The sequence below is a fragment of the Protopterus annectens genome, chromosome 8.part0 (genome assembly GCF_019279795.1).
Source record: "Protopterus annectens isolate FY-2018-M chromosome 8.part0, PAN1.0, whole genome shotgun sequence".
Lineage (NCBI taxonomy): Eukaryota > Metazoa > Chordata > Ceratodontiformes > Protopteridae > Protopterus > Protopterus annectens.
The window spans coordinates 1,431,551,415-1,431,571,862 of NC_056741.1; the positions used below are offsets into that span (position 1 = coordinate 1,431,551,415).

The 20,448-nt window shown below is 43.3% G+C and overlaps 1 protein-coding gene across 1 annotated transcript in view; it reads left to right on the forward strand.

The window, feature by feature from the left end:
- The window catches only part of SORL1 (sortilin related receptor 1), a 5,131,225-nt gene that overhangs the window by 366,722 nt on the left and 4,744,055 nt on the right, over positions 1 to 20,448 (forward strand). The window contains exon 3 of the mRNA XM_044081038.1: positions 5,272 to 5,397. Within this exon, the coding sequence (XP_043936973.1) occupies positions 5,272 to 5,397 (126 nt within the window). The remainder of the gene's footprint in view (positions 1 to 5,271; positions 5,398 to 20,448) is intronic.

The window sequence follows — 20,448 nt, forward strand, 5'->3', positions numbered from 1 at the left end:
TCGTGTTGGAAAAACTAACACTGCCTCCCTTTGAACCCGCAGCATCAGCAGAACTACAGTTCCTGTCTTGGAAGACTGCTTTGCTTCTGGCCATAACCTCAGCAAGAAGAGTATCTGAGTTACAGGCCCTCATGGCAGTGCAAGCATTTCTTATCTTTCATCAAGACAGAGTCTCTTTGAGAACCAATCCTTCATTTATGCCAAAGGTGGTATCCAGAGTCTCATTAAACCAAGCTATTCACCTCCCTACCTTCTTTCCAAATCCACAAAACAAAGGGGAAAAGCTTCTGCACACCCTGGACATACACAGACAGTTGCGCTACTACTTGGACAGAACTAAAACTTACAGAAAAACTGAACAGCTGTTTGTAGCATATGCTGCTGGTGCACAAGGAAAAGCAATTTCCAAACAGACAATTTCAAAATGGATAGGGAATTGCATTCGTTTTTGTTACTCCTTTCATGGAAAGACTGTGCCAGCTAACATTAGACCTCATTCTACCAGAGCTACAGCCACCTCCACAGCCTTCTTAAGAGGGGTGGCTACCAAGGACATTTTAGAAGCTGCTACATGGAGCTCCGTGCATACATTTTCCAAGCATTACAATTTACCTTTATATTCCAGATCCAGAGCAGGCTTTGCTACGGCAGTCCTGCAGGGAATTTTAGCTACACCATCATTTACTTAGATCCTCCACCTCCAGATTGGCTATGGTATTCTACCCATATGTGATGACTGCAGATGCATCCTTGAAGGACATAGTACAGTTTTGTACCTACCATAAATGTAGATGTCCGATAGGTATGCATCTGCAGTCAGGTTTACCCTCCCTCCCTCCCCCTCTGTGGTATTTCTTGGGTTCTTATCCCTCTCATAGCTAGCTGGGGTTATCTATTATGGTGCATTTGTTTTGTATACGTATATATATATATATATATATATATATATATATATATATATTTATATATATTTCTGAAAATGTTTGGAATTCATTGCATTTCTCCAAATTTTAGCCTTCCTTAGAGGGCACCTGGCATCTGGGGCAAGAAAAACTGAGGAAGATGGCGTCAGCTGACGCTTTTATACCCCAGGCGCTCTGACGTCGGGGAAAGGGCGCCATCAGCCGACGCCGGACCCAGACTTTGGAATCCAGTCGACCGAAGGGCTGCCTGAGGCAGGACAACCCATATGTGATGACTGCAGATGCATACCTATCGGACATCTACATTTATGGTAGGTACAAAACTGTACTTTCTCAAGAATGCGTTGCAGAGGAGCATCATCAGTAGATGTCTTTTCTGTACACTAAACAGATCTATCTCTCTCTCTGCATTCTGCCTGATCTTTTCACTTCCCTTCCCAGGGTGATCTTTATACCAGTCTTTTTTCCCAGGCAACCTTGTCGTCTCCCCCCCCCCCCCCATCATGGAAATGGCTAGGGGGAAGTATCTGGTACCTCTAGTCAGGGTGAGTCTCTCAACTCAGTCCAAGGGGCCCCTGATACACACCCCATCCTGTTGACTCTACAGCTGACTGCATGAATGATTCCATTTAGATGCCTTTCTGGCAGCAGTACTCTAGGGACGTGCTGAACTTTGCAGAGACAAAGGAACCAAGCATTAGAAAATCCTACATGTCTAAGTGGAAAAAGTTCTCTCTGCTGGTGTGGGAGCAGAAGACAGGACCCAAAGGCAACATGTTCTTCTGATCCTCTTGCCTCTCACTGAGTTCTTTGGGACAGTCTTTGGGCCCTATTCATCAGAGTTCATCTGTCAGCCTTTTCAGCCTACCTTCCATTAGATCAAAACTTGTCTGGCCTAAGACCAGTAAAGCAGTTCTGAATAAAGTACTGCATCTCAGACTGTTCAGAAAAAGGCCATCTCCTCTCTGTACCCCAAACTATTAGAAAACTTACCAAGCTCAGTTTGAGACAACTGCTAAGCTTCTGTAAAAATTTTAACCTAGAAAAATGCTGAGCGTTGACCATATTATCTGCTAACATTATGTCTGAACCTCAAGCGTTGATATGTAGTGTGCCTTACCTAGTCTTCCGTAAAGGAAATGCAAGTGCTAGAACCAGTCCTTCCTTTGTGCCTAAAGTGGTCATAGTAATCCACCCTTGGAGCATTCAACTTTCAGTCTCTTTTCTAACTCTCCTAGGTTCAAGTGTGAGTGAATCTTTCATAAACTGGATATTGATGGGCAACTCCTGTATCATATTCATTGAACAAGGGAGGTCAGAAAAATACCTTTGAAAAGGGGAAAAAAAAGGAACCAGTGTCCAAACAAACTGTTTTTAAATTGCTGTCGTGCATACAGCTTTGCTACTCATCACAAGGAAAATCCCTGGAAGCTGCAGTTAAGGCTCACAGTACCAGGGGGAACACAACCACTGTAGCATTCTTAAAAAGATTTGGATACTTAAGGCTCTTTTGGAGGCTGTCCCCTGGGTATTAGTTTGCACCTTTTCCATACTCTGCAGAATGAGCATACATTTGAGGGCAAGAGCGGGCTTTTCTAGAGCAGTCTTACAGGGTGTACTCAGTACCAATCGCCTCTCCTAATGGCTCCCACCATATTCTGTGCAGCTTTGTGATTCATCCCAGTTGCAGGGACTATTACAACAGTGATCTAAATGAAGAACATAGTTCAGGTATGTAGATGACTTGCCGTTGATAGAAGACATTCAAGTAGATCACTGCTGTAGTACTCTTCCCCCACCGCCATCCCCTTTTTATTACTGCTGGTCTCCAGATTATCTCATCACACTGTTGAGCTGGGGGGAGAATTAACTGTAGCCTGTCTATCATGTGTTCTCTTTTCCCCACCACTGCACATGTTCCCAAGGCCTAAGGTCTCCATAGCTCTGGGCAGTTGCTCAGGAAAACATCAACTCTCCCTATCCCGGCCTTCTCATATCCATATTTGGCACTTAAGGATAGAAAATCGAACTACTCTTGCTGTCGTTACACTGTCCTAGTTTACCTTGTTACCCTTGGGGCTGTTGTTATAGGTTCTGGGAGAGAAAGCTGTAAATAGTGTTGCAAGTTTTTTCTTTTATTGGCATGCTGAGATGTACTGGAGTCTGGACATATACTATGAAAATAGTGGAAAAAGTATGAGCTGTAGAAACTAGCTGCTAGATTTCCTCATACATCCAGCTTAGGTTCTTGTAGCATGGCTCTCAACAAATCATAACAAATCCAGAAATACTCAGAAACACATTTTTTTTAAAAACGGTCAGTGTTAACTTGAGACATTGACAGAAAAAGAGAATGTGAATTAAGAATTTTTACTTCAGGAAATTAATATTAACTCCTAATTGTCATTATTTATTAAAGATAATTTCCACCATTTCTCCAAAAGTCACTGGTTTTAGGGATGATTTAGAGGGACAAAGCAGAAATTTGAAACAAAAAAGCAGGAACATTTGAGAGGCATGCACAGTAGTACAGACTACTGCAGTGATCTGTTTAAATATCTGTTACGATAAGCTGTCTACACAATTATACTAAATGGAACAACACAAACATCTCACGGTCTTCTCCTGGGTTTGTGTAGAATCTGTGTGCTTATAGCATACACTGACACTTTCTTAAATGGGTATTATACTTTTTATTAATTTTTTGCTATTAGTGAATTAAAGGTGACATCTTTTTAAATGTGTAGTTTATAACAGCTAAAGCAAGTGCTAAATTAGGAACAAGATGTTGCTCAAGATGGACAATGCAGTGCAGGAACAATCTGGCTAATGGAGAGCAAGCGTTGATGCACAGAAATCTGTTAAACTTTTGCAAGGGCCTCTTCTTTGAAGAGTATTCCTTACAGTTAGTGCTTTACACAAATGCAACACTGCAGTAACACCCCTAAGTGAAACAAACGATGGCTGAGCGTTGTACCTGACCTTAACACATTTTTTTAACCGCCTTCATTACACTTTATGCATGTCAGATGCACTTTTTTTTTTCTTTTTTCTTTTTTTGGTCCCCTTGGACTTCATTGATACCAGCCCAGCTCCAGAGTTCCTACATCCACAGTTGGTCTGTCAGTGTCCTCATGGATCTTAAAAGTAATCTGGGGGCTCTGCCATCTGTGCTTCTGTCCAATGGGGAGCACTTTCACTTGCTAGTTGTAACATAGGACAACTCTCCTCTTGGGGCCACACCTCCTCTTAGGAAGAGTCAGCAGCGAGCACTCTCTCCCCAGATGGGCACACCCATTCCTACCTGCCGCTACAGCAGTTGCTTGAACTTCTAATTGAGCCCAGGTCAGCTGGGCTGTTAAGTCTTTACCCCAGTATGCCATTGGAGCAGCTGTATCAGATGTGTTTGAGAGTGCATCCTTTGTGTGTGTGTGTGTGTGTGTGTGTGTGTGTGTGTGTGTGTGTGTGTGTGTGTGTGTGTATGTGTTGGGGGTGGCTATGTTAAACCTTTTAGATCTGAAAGTTAAAACTTCAAGGAAGAGGAAACTCCCTTTTCCTGTCTAATGTTAAGCAGCTTCTGTTTAAAAAAAAAAAAAGGATCATAAAGAGGTTGGTGGGTGAGGCATGTCACTGCCCTTTCCAAACAAGTCTTTGCTGAAATCATTGCATTTGTAGATGAGAATGGACATAATTTCTTGAGTATTGTCCCTTTCTTCAGGGTAGGGGGGGTAACGGGGGTGGCAGTGAGTATTAAATACATAAATTGCATTTATGAATTTGTTAATGAATGTGCCTTATCAGATCATGCACATTGATGGTGTTTGAGTGATACCGCCATAAATGCAAGTGTGTTGCTGTACATGTCTGCAAATGTAAGCTACTGGTGGCTTGCTTTGAAAAGGTAAATGCTGATACTTTTCAGTTAGTTGATGGCAGTTTTTTTATTCTATAGGTGAAGCAACATCTGGCATGCTAGCTTAATCTTAATTTGTCTGCTGACTGACGGTATTCTCAAAAGAGAAATATTTTTGTAATTGCTTTTCAAAACTTCTTCCTTTCCTACTTTCAATGGTGTTTTGCTATTACAGGCAATATTATAAATAACATATTGTCTTTGTGGTTAAGAAAACATGACGATAGCATTTCACAGATAAGAAAACACCAGAAGTAGCTAATGCAGCCATTTCTTAAGCATTGCGTGATGTTTTCAATAAGATATATGGGATTTACAGTTGCTCACCGTCAGTGCTGAAATGTATATTATACCTCTTGGGTGAAAGCCAAACCTTATTTTGTTTTTCATAACATATTTCTATATAATATGTTTGCTGATTTTATCTTTTTTTAGGTGTATGTATCAAGTGACTATGGGAATACCTTTCAGAAAATATCTGAAAAATTTAAGCTGTCTGATGGTAGTAGTAATATGCCAGTGATCTCACAGTTCTACCACAGTCCTGCAGATAATAAACGGGTAAGGGAAGACCATTTGTTAATACATTAAAGGTTAATTGTTTGAGAGTTTTTCACCAGAGATATTTTACTTCGTGTTTATTTTTTATTATTGCTATTATGTTTAATCTTGTATAATTGTACTGAAAACATATAAACCTTTTCTGATGTAACCTTGGCCAGGAGGCTGCAGCAGATAGGAACTGTAGATGTCCTTCCACATCACTTTTGCAATATTCTTTAGAACAGGGATCCCCTATCTAGGGCAGCCCAATGTCTGGCCAGTATACCAAAGCCTGTAGGTTGCAATTGTCACAGGTATGCTGTCTGCGCATGGCATATAGGTGATGTCCAGATGTGCCATCCTCGGGACAACTTTGCCACCAGTTCGAACTCCATCTTCGATTGTCAGTCTGAATACTCATTCGCCTGCTGGTTACCAGGCCGCTTCAGATAAGTGCCCCATTGGGGTTTTTGTTATCTTATTTTTTTTTTTTTTTTTTTTTTTTTTTTTACTTGTTTGGTTGTTGGTTTCCTGTCATCCCAAAAGGGGAAATGCCATTGCAGGAGACATATTTCCCATAAAGATCATCACAAGTAGTGTTTATTTTGCCTAGGTGCTTCCCATGACCATACTTCTTGACCTGTTTGTTAGGCCTTTGTCCCCCAAGTTTGTTGTGCTCCTTGGGTATTTATTTAGAAAACCAGCATCTAAAGCTGTTAGCTAAAGACACAGTGGAAGGCTCTTCCCGGCCTGAGGGTCAGCCGTCTGCAAAGAAGATGACCAAGAAAGCTCAGACTGATTCTTCTACTCTGTTGCCTCTGCCAGACGTCTCTCTTGAGGCTGTTAAGAGCCTGGAAGACCACTTGGTTTCTTTGTTGGATTCCTCTGCCACGACCGCTTCACAAGCTGGCATGGATCTGGCTTCACACACATCCATGAAGGCTTTGCAGATGCCTGCTTTGGATGTACAGGGGGAGCTGCAGCTAATAATTACCAAAGGGCCTACGGGTGTTCCTCAGATTTTGGTGAGGGAAGAGTTACCGACTATACTAAATGAATGTAGTATTTAATGCAGTGTTTATTTTGCTTAGGTGTTTCCCATGACCATACATCTTATGCTATTTGCCAGGCTTTTGTCCCTAAGACATAGCTGAGGAGGAGAGCTGACTACTCAATTTATTTAGAAAACCAGTGTCTAAAGTTGTTAGCTAAAGACACATGGAAAGATCTTCCTGGCCTGAGGGTCAGCAGTCTGCGAAGAAGATGGCCAAGAATTCTCAGTCTGTTTCTTCTGCTCTGCCGCCTCCATGGGATCTCTCTCTTGAGGCTAGGGAAAGCCCAGAAGACCACCCAGTTTTTGTCCGATTCCTCTGCCGGCTGGGGTGGATCCGGCTTCAGCACGTTTATGGAGGCTTTGCAGAAGTCCACTTCAGATGTACAGGTCCTAGTGGTGTTCCTCAGATTTTGGTGAGTGAAGAGATACCAACTACACTAATTGAATGTCATCAGGGGTCAGAGCCACTTAAAATCTATATGGCTGATGCCCCCTTTAAAAAACATATTTCACCTGCTCCTAAAGATCCTTAGAGTGAGTGGCAAAACTTCACTCAAGCCTGTTTAATGTCCTTATAGTTCTGAAGATTCCCCAGGGGGTTTCTGTTCCAGCTCCTCCTCCTTGGTCTTCTATGCCTGTTAAGAGGCCTAGAGAGCAAGATTCCTCTGAAGGTGAAGATTCTGATGAGGAATCCCTGACTTATTCTTCCCAGGTTCCTTTTCCCTTAGACTAATCTATCAGTCCTGATTCTCCTTTTGAAGAGATTTTTTTTTTTTTGATGACACAGTTTTCCCAAGTGATGGAATTTTTTAAATGGGATTGTGCCCAGGTGTCTGATGTTCAGAAGCGGTACTATGAGCTTCGGCAAATGGAGTCTTCTAGGTATTGTGCTATCCCTCCTGTTCTTGTTGCTTTGCTGGATGTCTTTTCCACTTCGTCTCAGGCTCCTGATTCCCTGCCCCCTGCTCCCAAAAAAACTGACAGGTTTTATAAGGTGCCTGAAGACTTAGTTTCTTTATAAGTGTCCCTTTACTCACCTCTCTTTAGTTGCCTGTTGCTTCTGACAAGCCATCGAAACTCTTGCCTTCTACAATGTTGCTTCCTTCTGACAAAGACAGCAGAACTGTAGTGAGGTAGGATAAAAAAGTATATACTACTACTACCCTGGCATTTAGAGGTGTGATCTACCAGACTGATATGATCAGATGTATTTTGCCTCTATTCTCTGTCAGGCCTGTCAGGTTATTTCAGACCTTCTTGATTCTTAGGGGAAGACTTCTGCCCTTTCTTTATTAGGGACATTATCTTGGGTCGCTCGCCATTCCATTAAATGCAGCTTATGCCTCATCCATGCCTGCTGTTTTTGATTCTGTATTGAGGAAGTATTCTTGGCTTCGGCTTCAGCCTTTGCCTGATGATATCAAAGCTAAGTCGATGGATACTCCCCTGGACAAAAAGCATTTGTCTGGTGCAGCTGCTGCTGAGTTGTTTTAGGTCCCTACAGGAAAAGGATAAAGCTTTATAGGATCCGAAACGTATTTTTGTTTCACCTGTTCCTAAATTTCAAAGGAATTATCCTAGCAAGCCTGCTTTTGTTCGTAGACTGCCCCCCCTCCCCCCAAAGGTAAAAAGGATTGTAGAATGGCTTCTCCTGCTAAGGCAACCCAAACTCTTTCAGCTCAGAAGCCTCCTTTGCCTGACAAACCAGGTGTTATCTGATTATCCTTGCCCTGCTATACAGTCACATTCCTCTTTCTCTCTCCCTGTCCCTTCCTATGACTGGGAAGAGAAATTTTATTTGAATTTATATTTATTTTACCATTGTTTTTCACTCCTGTAAGAAGGCTAGCTTGTAGACAAGAAAATTTACTTTGATTTATATTTTGTTGTATCTTTAAATTTTCAATGTTGGTTGTTCGAAAGGGATAGGTTTTAGACAGGCAAGCTCTAGCCATCCCAAGCAGCCCAGTCAGCTATAAAGTCACACCGACTGCAGAGAGGACAATCTAGAACTCATCTAAACAATCCTATCTTTGTTTATGATTTGTTGATCTTTACTGTTAAAAAGAAGTACATCTGCAAGCGATGTAAAGGAATTGGAGCTTTTGTCTGAATTTCAGGACTTGTACGGTCAGAACAACTTTACTATACTTACTTTAATATTTTGTTTGCTTGTGTGATTTTTCTCATACAAGTTGATTTAAGTTATCTTTGAATTCTGTGGTTAATAATTTTGATAATTCTTTTCTTTTGTAATTTTTCATTCAGTTGAAGCTGAATATGGATTCCTTAAGTGAGTATGCTATTGATTTGCTAAAGCACAAATATCTCGTACAGTGTAATAAATGCTATGCATATTTAAAGGTAACACCTGATAACACCGGTGTGATGTCCTTCATGGATGCATCTGCAGTCATAACAAGTGGGTTGTCCTGTCGTCAGGCAGCCCTTCAGTCGGCCGGATTCCAAAGTCCGGGTCCGGCTTCGGCTGATGTCGCACTCCACCCGACGTCATCTCTGTTGGTCTTCGGGTATAAAGGCATCAGCCGACGCCATTTTCCTCAGTCTTTCTTGCCGCGTGGCGCCCGAAGCAGAAGCTGTTCGCAAGTGCCGGTCGGTCGGATCCAGAGATTACTTCCACCGAATACTACTTGAAGACTTCTAAAGCTAAGTACCCCGTTGGGGACTCTTTCTTGCCTCAGCCGATGTCAGAAAAAGTTAACAATTGTTTAAACTGTGGGAAACAAATACCTCATAAAGATTTCCACTCTTACTGTCTGCCTTGTTTAGGCCCAGCCCACGACGTAGCAGCCTGTTCGGCCTGTGCTTCCTTCAACCGACGACGCTTAGGCGTCGGTCGGAGTTCGCAGAACAGTTTTTCGGTTCTGATTTTGCGTACATTATGCCGTCGGATCCTCCGACTACCCAATCTGGCAAAAAACGCAAAGATAAAGACCGACACTCATGATCCGCGGTTTCGCCGAAACCTTGGTCAAGCAAACGCGAGTGTCTCGGTTTCGGCGAAACCGAGAAAACTGAACAAAGTACAGCTGAACCTATTCCTACAACTGAGGCCCCTGCTACAACTCTTGAACGACTTCAGAAATTTTACCCACTACGGTGGTTGACTTATCAGACACCATCCCTTGGATGTTTCTACCCCAGCACGTGGTGCTGCTAGGCCTCCAGCAGCCATGTCCATTAAGGCCTTCGCCAGGGCTAAAGCTGCCAAGACTACTAAAACAGTGCCTGTTAAACCACACCCATCCAGGCCCTCTTCTAGTTCTCAAATGCTTACCTTGGCAGAAGATTTAATTTCTTTAATTAGAGGATCTCAATCTCACCCAGACAGGGCCTCTCAGCCCCAGAGAAGAGACCTAGGGCAGAGCCCCCCGAGCCAGTGTCCTCTGATGATTCTGCTGATGAATCAGACATAACTGACCAGCCAGATGCTCCCTTCTCCAATTTTGAAGATTCTGATGCTGAAGAATCCATCCCAGCTGCTTCCCCACCAGAAGAATTTTCCTTTGGGGAAACTTTGCATGCCATGCGAGAACAGTTCCAATGGCAGCAACAGGATTTTTCAGACTCCAGAAAAGACTTAGGACCTTTCTGCACCTCCCTCAGCACAGGCCCTTGGCTATACCCCTGTTCTCTCTGTGGTGGATGATGCTTTCAATGATGTTTGCTCCGCTCCAGATTCTTTACCCCAGCCCCTACCAAACCAGACAGATTTTACAGGGTGCCAGATACTCATCACCACCTTTACAAGGCTCCACTTGCAGACCCAGAAACTATATCCCAGGGCCCCAAGGCAGTAGCAGCGACCATAGCTAAAACCCTATTCCTTCTGAAAGGGAAGCAAGGTCATTAGACAGATGGGGTAAAAGGTCTACACTTCAGCTACTCTCTCAGCTAGAGCTTTAAACTGTCAGTTTCACATGATACAATACCAAGAGTTTATGCTGGATCAGTTAACTAAAAACTAACCACTGATGAATCTCTTGATAAGAAATATGTATTAGATATGGTAAATAACATACAACAGGTTAGCAACCATTCCTTAAAATGTGGCTATGATGCACTGGAGGCTTCATTTAGATCAGCCATGACAGGCACAGTGATAAGAAGGCATGCATGGCTAAAGGAACAAGCTTTACCGGATCATGTTAAAGCTAAGTTGCTAGATGCTCCTATGGACAAGACAAGTTTGTTTGGTACATCTGCCCAGCAGGTTATGAAGAAAATGGAAGAAAAGGCAAAATCTGTTCAAACTGTTAAAGATTTCTTGCAGGTTCAACCCCAAGGTTTAGCAGGAACTGGCCTGCCAAAATTGGTCCTTTCCTGACTCCACAAAATTTCAAAGGGGCAGGAATAGACGTTCCAGAGGCAGAAACCAATCCAGAGGAGGTGCCTACAGAGGAAGACAGTGGCAAGGTAACAACAGAGGCACAGACACGGCCACTGCCACTACATCAACACAACCACAGTGACTTAACCTAAACCGACTACCAGGGAACAAATAGCAGCTCCTCTAGGCGGAAAGTTAACCTTATTTTCAAAGAACTGGCACTACATAACAAAGGACAAGTGGATTTTACAAACCATAGATCAAGGTTACGGTTTCACTTCCACACTATTCCAGTCAAAGAGGAATGCCAAATCTACCTCCAAATCAAAAAACAGAGGCTCTACGCCAGATAATGGAGTTAGCAAACATGAGAGCTGTGGAAAGAGTGCCAGCAGCAGAGCAAGGAAAGGGGTTCTACTCCAGACTATTCCTAGTTCCAAGAAAGGAAAAAGTTCGAGACCAATTCTCGACCTGTCCACCTTAAATACATACATCATTGTCCCAAAATTCAAAATGCTGACCCTACAGCAACTTCTTCCCATGCTGGGCAAGGAGTCTTGGCTGGTAACTCTAGATCTCAAGGAGGCATACCTGCACGTCCCCATTCGACCAATCTGCAGAAGATACCTCAGATTTCTTGCAGGATCAGAGCACTATCAATTCTCAGCATTGCCTTTTGGCTTATCTACTGCCCAGAGTATTCACAAAATGCCTGGCATCAGTAATCGCCATTGCAGACTTCAGGGAATTCAAATTTACCCATACCTGGACGACTGCCTGCTACAAGGGACAACAAAAGCAAGCTGACAATAGATTTACAAAGGGTCATTTACTTGCTACAAGCACTGGGATACACAGTCAATTTACAAAAGTCAAGGCTAATACCATCCCAAACAAGGACTTTCTTGGGCGCGGAATTGGACACAGTAAAACAAATGGCATTCCTGACTACAGAAAAACAAAAGAACTCCCTCTATACTTCTTGGCACTAACAAAACTGAACAAGTTAACAGCAAGAAAAGTACTGCAGGCCTTGGGCTTCATGGCATCATGCATAATCTTGGTTCCATTTGCCAGACTACATATGAGAAAACTACAGTGGTACCTAAAGAATTTATGGTCCCAACACAGACACAGTCTAGAAACAGAAATCCCACTAATTCCATGCTTAAAACAGGAGTTCCTATGGTGGGCTCAGGCATGCCAGTCAAACCCAGGCCTACCCTTTCGCAGATGTCAAGCAAGCCAGACCATCACAACAGACGCTTCAGACCTAGGATGGGGGGCACACATGCTGGACAAATGCGTGCAAGGATTGTGGACACAGGATCAACTTCAACTGCACATCAACCTAAAAGAAATGCTGGCAGTAAAACTGGCAATCCAAAAGTTCAAACCATTTCTCAAAGAGGGCCAGTTGATGATAAGGACAGACAACACCACAGTCATGTGGTACATCAACAAACAGGGAGGCACTCATTCATACCCCTATGCAGAATGACCTTGGAGCTGTGGACCCTGGCACTCAGCTACAACATCCAGTTACAGGCAATATTTGTACCAGGGAAAGACAATACCCTAGCAGACATATTAAGCAGAACCACTTCGGATGCCCACGAATGGAAGCTTCATCCGGACATCTTCAAGACCATCTCAAAGAAATGGGGAATGCCACAGATAGACCTATTCGCATCACCTCTCAATCACCAGCTCAAAAATTCTGCACAAGGACATTCCACCCATTAGCATGGAAAGTGGATTCGCTCTCTTTCAACTGGAAAGGCCTAACAGCATATGCATTCCGCCTCTTCCTTTGATACACAAGGTACTACTAAAAATCAAGGAAGAACGTCCAAGGATAATCCTGATAGCTCCAAACTGTCCAAGACAACACTGGTACCCACTACTGAGGAGCATGTCTCGGAACAATATGTGGACAATTCCCCTGATGCCTTTGATGTTAACGCAGAACAACTACAGCATCATACATCCAAACCTAAAAACCTTACAACTGACTGCATGGAACATCACATAACAGCAGCTATTCCAGAACTTTCCCAAAGAGTTAAAGACATTATTCTGGAAGCACGCAGACCTTCAACAAGAAGGAACTATGCTGGAAAATGGAAAAGGTTTGTCATCTGGAGTACGGAAAGAGGAAAAGATGTGTCAAACATAGATATGCCTAACATTCTGGAGTATCTGGCTGAACTTCTTCATTCAGGCCTGTCCTACTCCTCCATCAAGATACATGCATCAGCTATTTCAGCAGAATACAGCTTTGATACACCTGTTTTTCGCACCCTTTGCTCAGACAATTCCTCAGAGGAATCAAGAATGTAAAACCTCCAAGGAAACCACCATTACCAGCTTGGGATTTAAACTTTGTGCTAGAAAAGTTGACACTAGCACCCTTTGAACCAGCAGCAACAGCAGACCTACAACACCTATCATGGAAAACTGCTTTCCTACTGGCAATTACTTCAGCAAGGAGGGTTTCAGAACTACAGGCCTTAATGGCAGTGCAACCCTTCCTAATCTTCCACCAAGATAGAGTGTCCATGAGGACTAATCCTACATTTATGCCTAAGGTGGTATCCAGAGTGTCTTTAAACCAGGCAATCCACCTACCTACCTTCTTTCCCAACCCACAAAACAGAGGGAAAGAATACTGCATACCTTGGATGTACATAGACAGCTACGCTACTACTTGGACAGAACAAAAATAGCAGAAAGACTGACCAACTTTTTGTAGCCTATGCAACAGGAAGGGAAGGAAAAGCTATTTCCAAACAGACAATCTCCAAATGGATAGGAAATTGCATACGATTCTGTTACTCCTTCCATGGAAAACCAATTCCACAGAACATAAGACCTCATTCTACAAGAGCAACAGCCACTACCACAGCCTTCTTACGAGGAGTGGCAACCAAAGACATTATTGAGGCGGCTACTTGGACCTCCGTGCATACATTTGCCAAGCATTATAATTTGCCTCTATATTCCAGATCCCGAGCAGGGTTTGCCACTGCTGTACTGCAAGGGATCCTAAACACACCATAATCTACTTTTATCCTCCTCCCTAGTTGGCTATGGTATTCTACCCACTTGTTATGACTGCAGATGCATCCATGAAGGACATAGTACAGTTTTGTACCTACCATAAATGTAGATGTCCGAACTGGATAGCATCTGCAGTCAGGATTACCCTCCCACCATCCCTCTGTGGTACTCCTAGGGTGTTTACCCTTCTAATAGCTAGCTGTTGGGGGGGGAGTCTTTTATGGTGTATTTGTTTTTGTATATGTACATACATGCTTATTGTTGTGTTTACCTCTATCTATTTGGAAACATTGGCATCTATCCAAATTTTAGCCTGCAAGAGGGCTACTGGCATCTGGGGCAAGAAACACTGAGGAAAATGGCGTCGGCTGATGCCTTTATACCCGAAGACCAACAGAGATGACGTCGGGTGGAGTGCGACATCAGCCGAAGCCGGACCCGGACTTTGGAATCCGGCCGACTGAAGGGCTGCCTGACGACAGGACAACCCACTTGTTATGACTGCAGATGCTATCCAGTTCGGACATCTACATTTATGGTAGGTACAAAACTGTACTTTCCTCATGTCAGAAGTTGGTTGATTTGCTTACTGCTATTAGAAGTAAATCTAGACTTACTGATGAAGTAGCACTTGAGCAGTTGGCATGGCTTGGGGAACTGTTACATATATTAATGAGTGGACTGGTGAGATGAATAATTTTAGGCTGGTGAGATGAATAATTTTAGGCAAAGGGAGAGTAGAACACATTTAGGAAATTATGTCTATTGGCAGTAAACTTCATTCATCCCCTATGAAGCAAGATGATACTCCTGACAACTTTGGAATTCTGGATGCAAGTACTCGGCAATCGGAGGGTTCAGAGTGTTTAGAAGGAAACAAAGAAAGAAAGGAAGGAAGAAATTCACAACAAATAAGGAAGAAAATTAAACTGATAAATGTCTGTAAAGTAAAGGGAATATGTACAAAAAAGGGCACTGTTTTATGTGAGACACAGTTCAAAGGGAATTATGACATTATTCTATTAGAAAATCTTCAGCCTACAGAAAAAGGCAGCATTTTTCCAAAAGAAAAGGTTGAAAAAAGAGGGAAGGGACAGGTGAAAGGAAGAAATCAAAACTGAGTGTGGATAGGTTGGGGAATATTACTATAAGAAAAAGATGAGAAAGACGTGTTGAAAACATGGCTCAAGCCGTGGATGTATAAAGCCAGGTGGATGAGAACTGTATGCTTGCAAATTTAATGCACATTGAAAATAGTGGTATTAATAAGACTAATGGTGAATAAAAATCATTCCTTTGTAATTACTGACCAGATATTGCTGTATTAGAAGGTGAAGTTTCTTCAGATCTGGTCAGAAAATATATTCTTGTAAATGAAGATTCAGTTATTAGAGGAACTGATACTTGGATTTGCACGTAAGGTAATGGACCAGAAATAGAAGATCCGAGACAAGCCTTGGATCACGTTAATGTAAGGAAGTAAGGATCTGTTTTTATTCATGTTGGTACTCTGTTAGTAGGGAATTTACGGTCCTTTTAGTATAGGTTATACTGGTGTTAGGAAATATTTTTCATGAATCCCATATAGAAAGGATAGTCAGATCACTGTGAATGAAAATATTTTTGGGTAAATATCTACATAGAGAAAAAGTTCCATTTGAAATATGGAAATGTGTAGAGCATCCAAGCATAGTTTCGGACATACATGTGTTTAGACAGGATGGTGTGCATTTGTCAAGATCAGAGAAGAGAATTTCTGCAGCAGATATTTTGCAGTATTTGACAAACACTAGGTAGGATTTTCACCAAGTCAAAAATTTAACAGTTCACAGATAACATTTGATGCATCTGTGATGGTTGTTAATGCTAGGAGCATTAATAGTATTTTTTATTGGAAAATTTGCTGCGTTTACACAAGATGGATGATATTGTTTACAAAACATGGTTAAAGAACAATGACTGGAAACTAATTCTGTTAGGGTAGAAATGTTTTTATTGTAATAGACATTCTAACAAAAAAGTCAGGTAGAGGTGTTATGAAGGGATTAAAGATAGTTATGAGATCAATGATTATTACATGTTGAGTGATAATACCAGTACTATAGACTGTATAACTGTGACATTAAAGACAAACCTGGAACATACAACTGTATAGGCCACCAAAGTGCTGATGACCTAGAGGAATATATACATTTCTTGCATGAAACACTGGAGGGAAGAATATTAGCTGGAGACTTAAATTTATTAGAAACGGACTGGAATTATATTGATTCGACAATGTTAATAAGGAAATTACCCACAATGCATGTTCAAGAACAACAATTGCTCCAGATTGTGAAAAAAAATAATACCAGGGAGCGAAACATGCTAGACATTGGCTGTGTTCCTAAGGAAAATACTGATGTGAAGTTGTTCAGTCTCGCCGTTCATTCTTCACTGATGGGTTTGGAGCTGATCCTCAGCTCTGACACAGCTGTTTAGCAAAGCTTAAAGATTACCAGTAGCTTGAGACCAAGCCCCTTATCCCATGATGCATTGCTGGAATTACCTCAGATCTAGTTTGCTGCGGCACTGATCTCTTGGTTTCCAGCTCTGCTCGAGACTTTTTCAATGAATTAGCAAGTTTTTCTTAAAAATTTTTCATATATTTCAAATCTACTCCCGAATAGTACTGTCTTTTTGGGCCTTGTTAGTTTTAGTGGCCTTTCTTTGCTAGTGTGGGCTTCGGCCTTTAGTAGTGTAGTTTTAGTGCAATTTTTGCAGATAGGTATTTTTGACTAATATACAGTTAGTTCTTGTGTGGTCTTATATATATATATATATATATATATATATATATATATATATATATATATAGGTCTACCTGAAAACACCGAACGCTGTCAACGCCGACAATGGAGATTACTGAGAAATGAAAATCCCGACGCTGAGAACACCGACATGTTAAGCTAAGTGTGTGATAGTGACGGACGTTAGGGTCTGGGTGCGGGTAAGGTAAGTGTGCGATAGTGACAGACTTTAAGGTTAGGGGTGGGTTAAGTGAGTTAGGGTTAGGGCGCGGGTTAGGTGAGTGTGCGATAGTGACGGACCTTAGGGTTAGGGTTTGGGTTAAGGTTAGTGCATAGATAGTTGTGTATGTAAGGTTTAGTGTAGGTTTTTGGTGTGCTTGTGTTGTGTGTGTGTGTTTTACGGAAAAGGTACTTGTTTTGTTTTGTTGATTGTCAAGATTGTGGTTTGTCGGGCACGTGAAGTTTCGTGTTTTTGAACTTTCGGTTTTGTGGTGTCTGTTATCTCGTTGTCGGTGTTTTTGCGTGTCGGTATTTTCAGGTAGACCCAAATATATATATATATGTATATATATATATATATATATATATATATATATATATATATATATATATATATACACACATACATACATACATACACAGTGTGGCCTCCTTTTGGGCATTGTTAATATTGTGTGCGTGTTTTTTAAGTTGCTTTCTTGTTAAAGGTGATAGAATTGGTTTCTTATTATGTCGGCAGATAAAGACAGACATCCTAAGTCTGGTTTCAAAAAATGTCCCGACTGTGGACAAAAAATGTCTGTCACTGACAGACATGTTCAATGTGTTTATTGTCTGGGTGAGGTGCACCTTCAGGAGTCCTGCAGTATCTGCCACTCCTTTTCCACTAGAGTGCTTGCTGAGAGAAAGAAAAGGTTCATGGATTGGGGTCTTCTTAAGCACGTCTTTGTGGAAGCTTTGACTGACCAGGATGAAGCCAGCAAGTCATGGAAGTCCTCCAAACCCTCTTTAGACTCCAAGTCAGAGAAGTCTAAGAAAGTGGAACTTGCTGTGACTTCGGCTCCACAGCCTTCGGAGCCGACAGTCTTTTCCTTTTGGACCCAGGACACTTCCTTGGAACCGGTCTCCGAATCTCCTTCTTCTCCATTACTCCAGTCGGCACCAGTGGTGCATTCCTCCAGGTCCTCTGTTAGTCTTTCAGATTCGGACGTGGACCGGCTGGTACAGAAGCTCGTAAAGGCACCAGGCCTAGCTACATTGCTGTCTGCTCCGACCTAGGTGTCGGAACTGAAGACTACTACCCAGAAATTGACTGCTCCTCCTCTGAGCCGTAGCGGGTTTTCGGAGCCAGACGAGACCAACCTGATGGTTGTAGAACCCTTGGATCCGACACCTGTCCCAGTGTCATTGGCTCCATCTACTCGGACGTCCTTGGTGCCGACTGGGGACTCTAGGAGCCGACACTCTCCGGTCGGGTCCAGGGAGGATAGTCGCACTGACTGGTGCCAACTCTTCCTCTCGGGGCCTCGGCGCGGGTGAGCTCAGCTCCTACCTCGGGCTCGGAGCCCACGGCATCGATGCCGGAGGGATCGTGGTTCCTTCGGGTGCGTCAACTCCTTCTCATCAGAGCCATGATGCCTTCAAAGCCATGAGGCGAGTACCGTCTCCTAAGACTTCCTCATCACCAGGTCTGACATCTTCTTCCCCTAAAGTGCCTGTGTCTGCTTCCGTCAGCCACCCCAAGCGTGAAGACCCAAAGCCTCAGGTAGCCCCACTGGGCACCCCTGCTCTTCTGAGACTTCCCCAGTGGTTCCCACTGAGGAAGTTACCAGAAAGAGAGTGTGCAAGAGGAGGCACTTGGACTCCCCACAGGAGTCATTGACATCGGACACTGACTTGGATGAGTCAGAAGGGTCCCCTCGATCCCCGTCTGAGGACATCTCCTTTGTGGAGATACTTAGGCATAGGGGTGATTGGCAGTCCAAAATCCCTACTGAGGATGAGTCTGTTCTTCTGAAGGCTTTTGGGTCTCAACCTTCCACCTCCTGGGTGTCTCCACCCTATGATGAGCTTATGCAACTGGTCTCTCATAGGGCATGGGAGTCTCTGTAGTCCATGGAACCTGTCCCTCAGAGGCCGAATAAGTTATCTCTGCCTCAGTGGATAAAACCTTCTTGTCTAAGGGCGTCCCTGTTGATGCCATGGTGGTGGAGGCAGCCACCAAGAAGGAATTGTCTGAAACTTCTGCATCTATCCATCTTCCTAACAGAGATTCTAGGATCATGGATAGAGATGGGAAACGCATGTTCAGTTCAGTGACTTTCATCCTTCGATCACTGAACTATCTGACCCATTTCACCAGACTGCAAAGAGACCTCCTTACGGAGTTGGGAGATGCTCTTCAGGGTACTGTAGCTGCAGGTGTCACTGACAAGTTTTCTGCCCAGCTTGCTACCCTTAATTCCATTGCAAACTCGTCCATGCGTCTCATATCATATGCAGCAGATGGGTCGAGTAGGGCTGCAGGAGCAGGGGTTGCTCTTTGTAGGCATGCCTGGATGCGTCTCTGTTCTTTCACGGAGCCCTTCAAGTCTTCATTCGTAAATACCCCGTTTGATGGCTCATCCTTGCTTGGGCCTAAGGTAAAGGAAACATCGACCAGGTGTAAACAGGAGGGAAAGACTCTGTCTGCCGTCGGAGTCCGCTTTTCTACCCCTACTCAACTTTACCCCAAAGGCCAAAGAGGAGGAAAGATGTGGTTCCGTAAAGCCCAAGGAGCCTTTCAGGACACACGTGGAGAACCTTCCTCCAGGGGCAGAGAAGGTAATAATGGAAGATGCTGCCCTCGAGGCAGAGGGGGTCCGCAACACCAGGGTGACAGAGATCATTTCTCTAGCCAACCCTATCAGCACTCCTGAGAGGAGGCCCGACTGTCTTGCTCTGGAGGCGGTTAGGGGTCACTTATATTTGTACACAGAAGCCTGGTTAGCTATCACAAATGACAGATGGGTACAAAGCATAATTTCCAGTGGATAGTTCATACTGTTCTCCGCTCCACCCATTCCCGTCACGAGAATCCCGGACGTTCCACCCAGTTACAGGGAACAAGCAACCATAGAGCTGCAAGTTGCTAGAAAAAAGTCATCCAACCAGTCCCAGCAGACCAAACAGGATTCGGAACTTACTCAAGATTCTTTTTGGTTCCAAAGAAAACAGGGGACTGGAGACCCATTTTGGACCTTAGCAGACTGAACCAGTTTGTAAAAAAAGAAAAGTTTCGGGTGGTCACGCTTCAGTCCATACTCCCCTTTTTAGGGAAGGACAATTGGATGTGCTTGATCGATCTCAAGGATGCATACTACCACATAAAAATGGCCAGACCATCTAGAGATCATCTGCATTTCCGGTTGGGAGCCAGTCACTACCAGTTTCGAGCCCTGCCCTTTGGTCTTACTACAGCTCCCAGAGTGTTTACCAAATGTATGGCAGTGGTCACAGCTCACTTGAGGCGTCTGGGATTCCAGTTGTTTCTATACCTAGACGATTGGCTCCTTATCTCCACCACCAGGCATCAGCTGATTCAGGCAACAGAATCCACTCTAACACTCTGCAACCACTTAGGCATTAGGTCAACTTCGAAAAGTCTGCCTTGTTGCCATTGCAGTGTATCGTCTTTATAGGGGCAGAGTTAGACACTTCAACCAACACTCTGTCTTCCAGTTGAAAGGGTATTAATTCTTCACCAACACATCACTGGTTTCAAAGAACAGAGCTGCAGCCAAAGAGGTCTTGAAAGTACTAGGTTTGGTGGC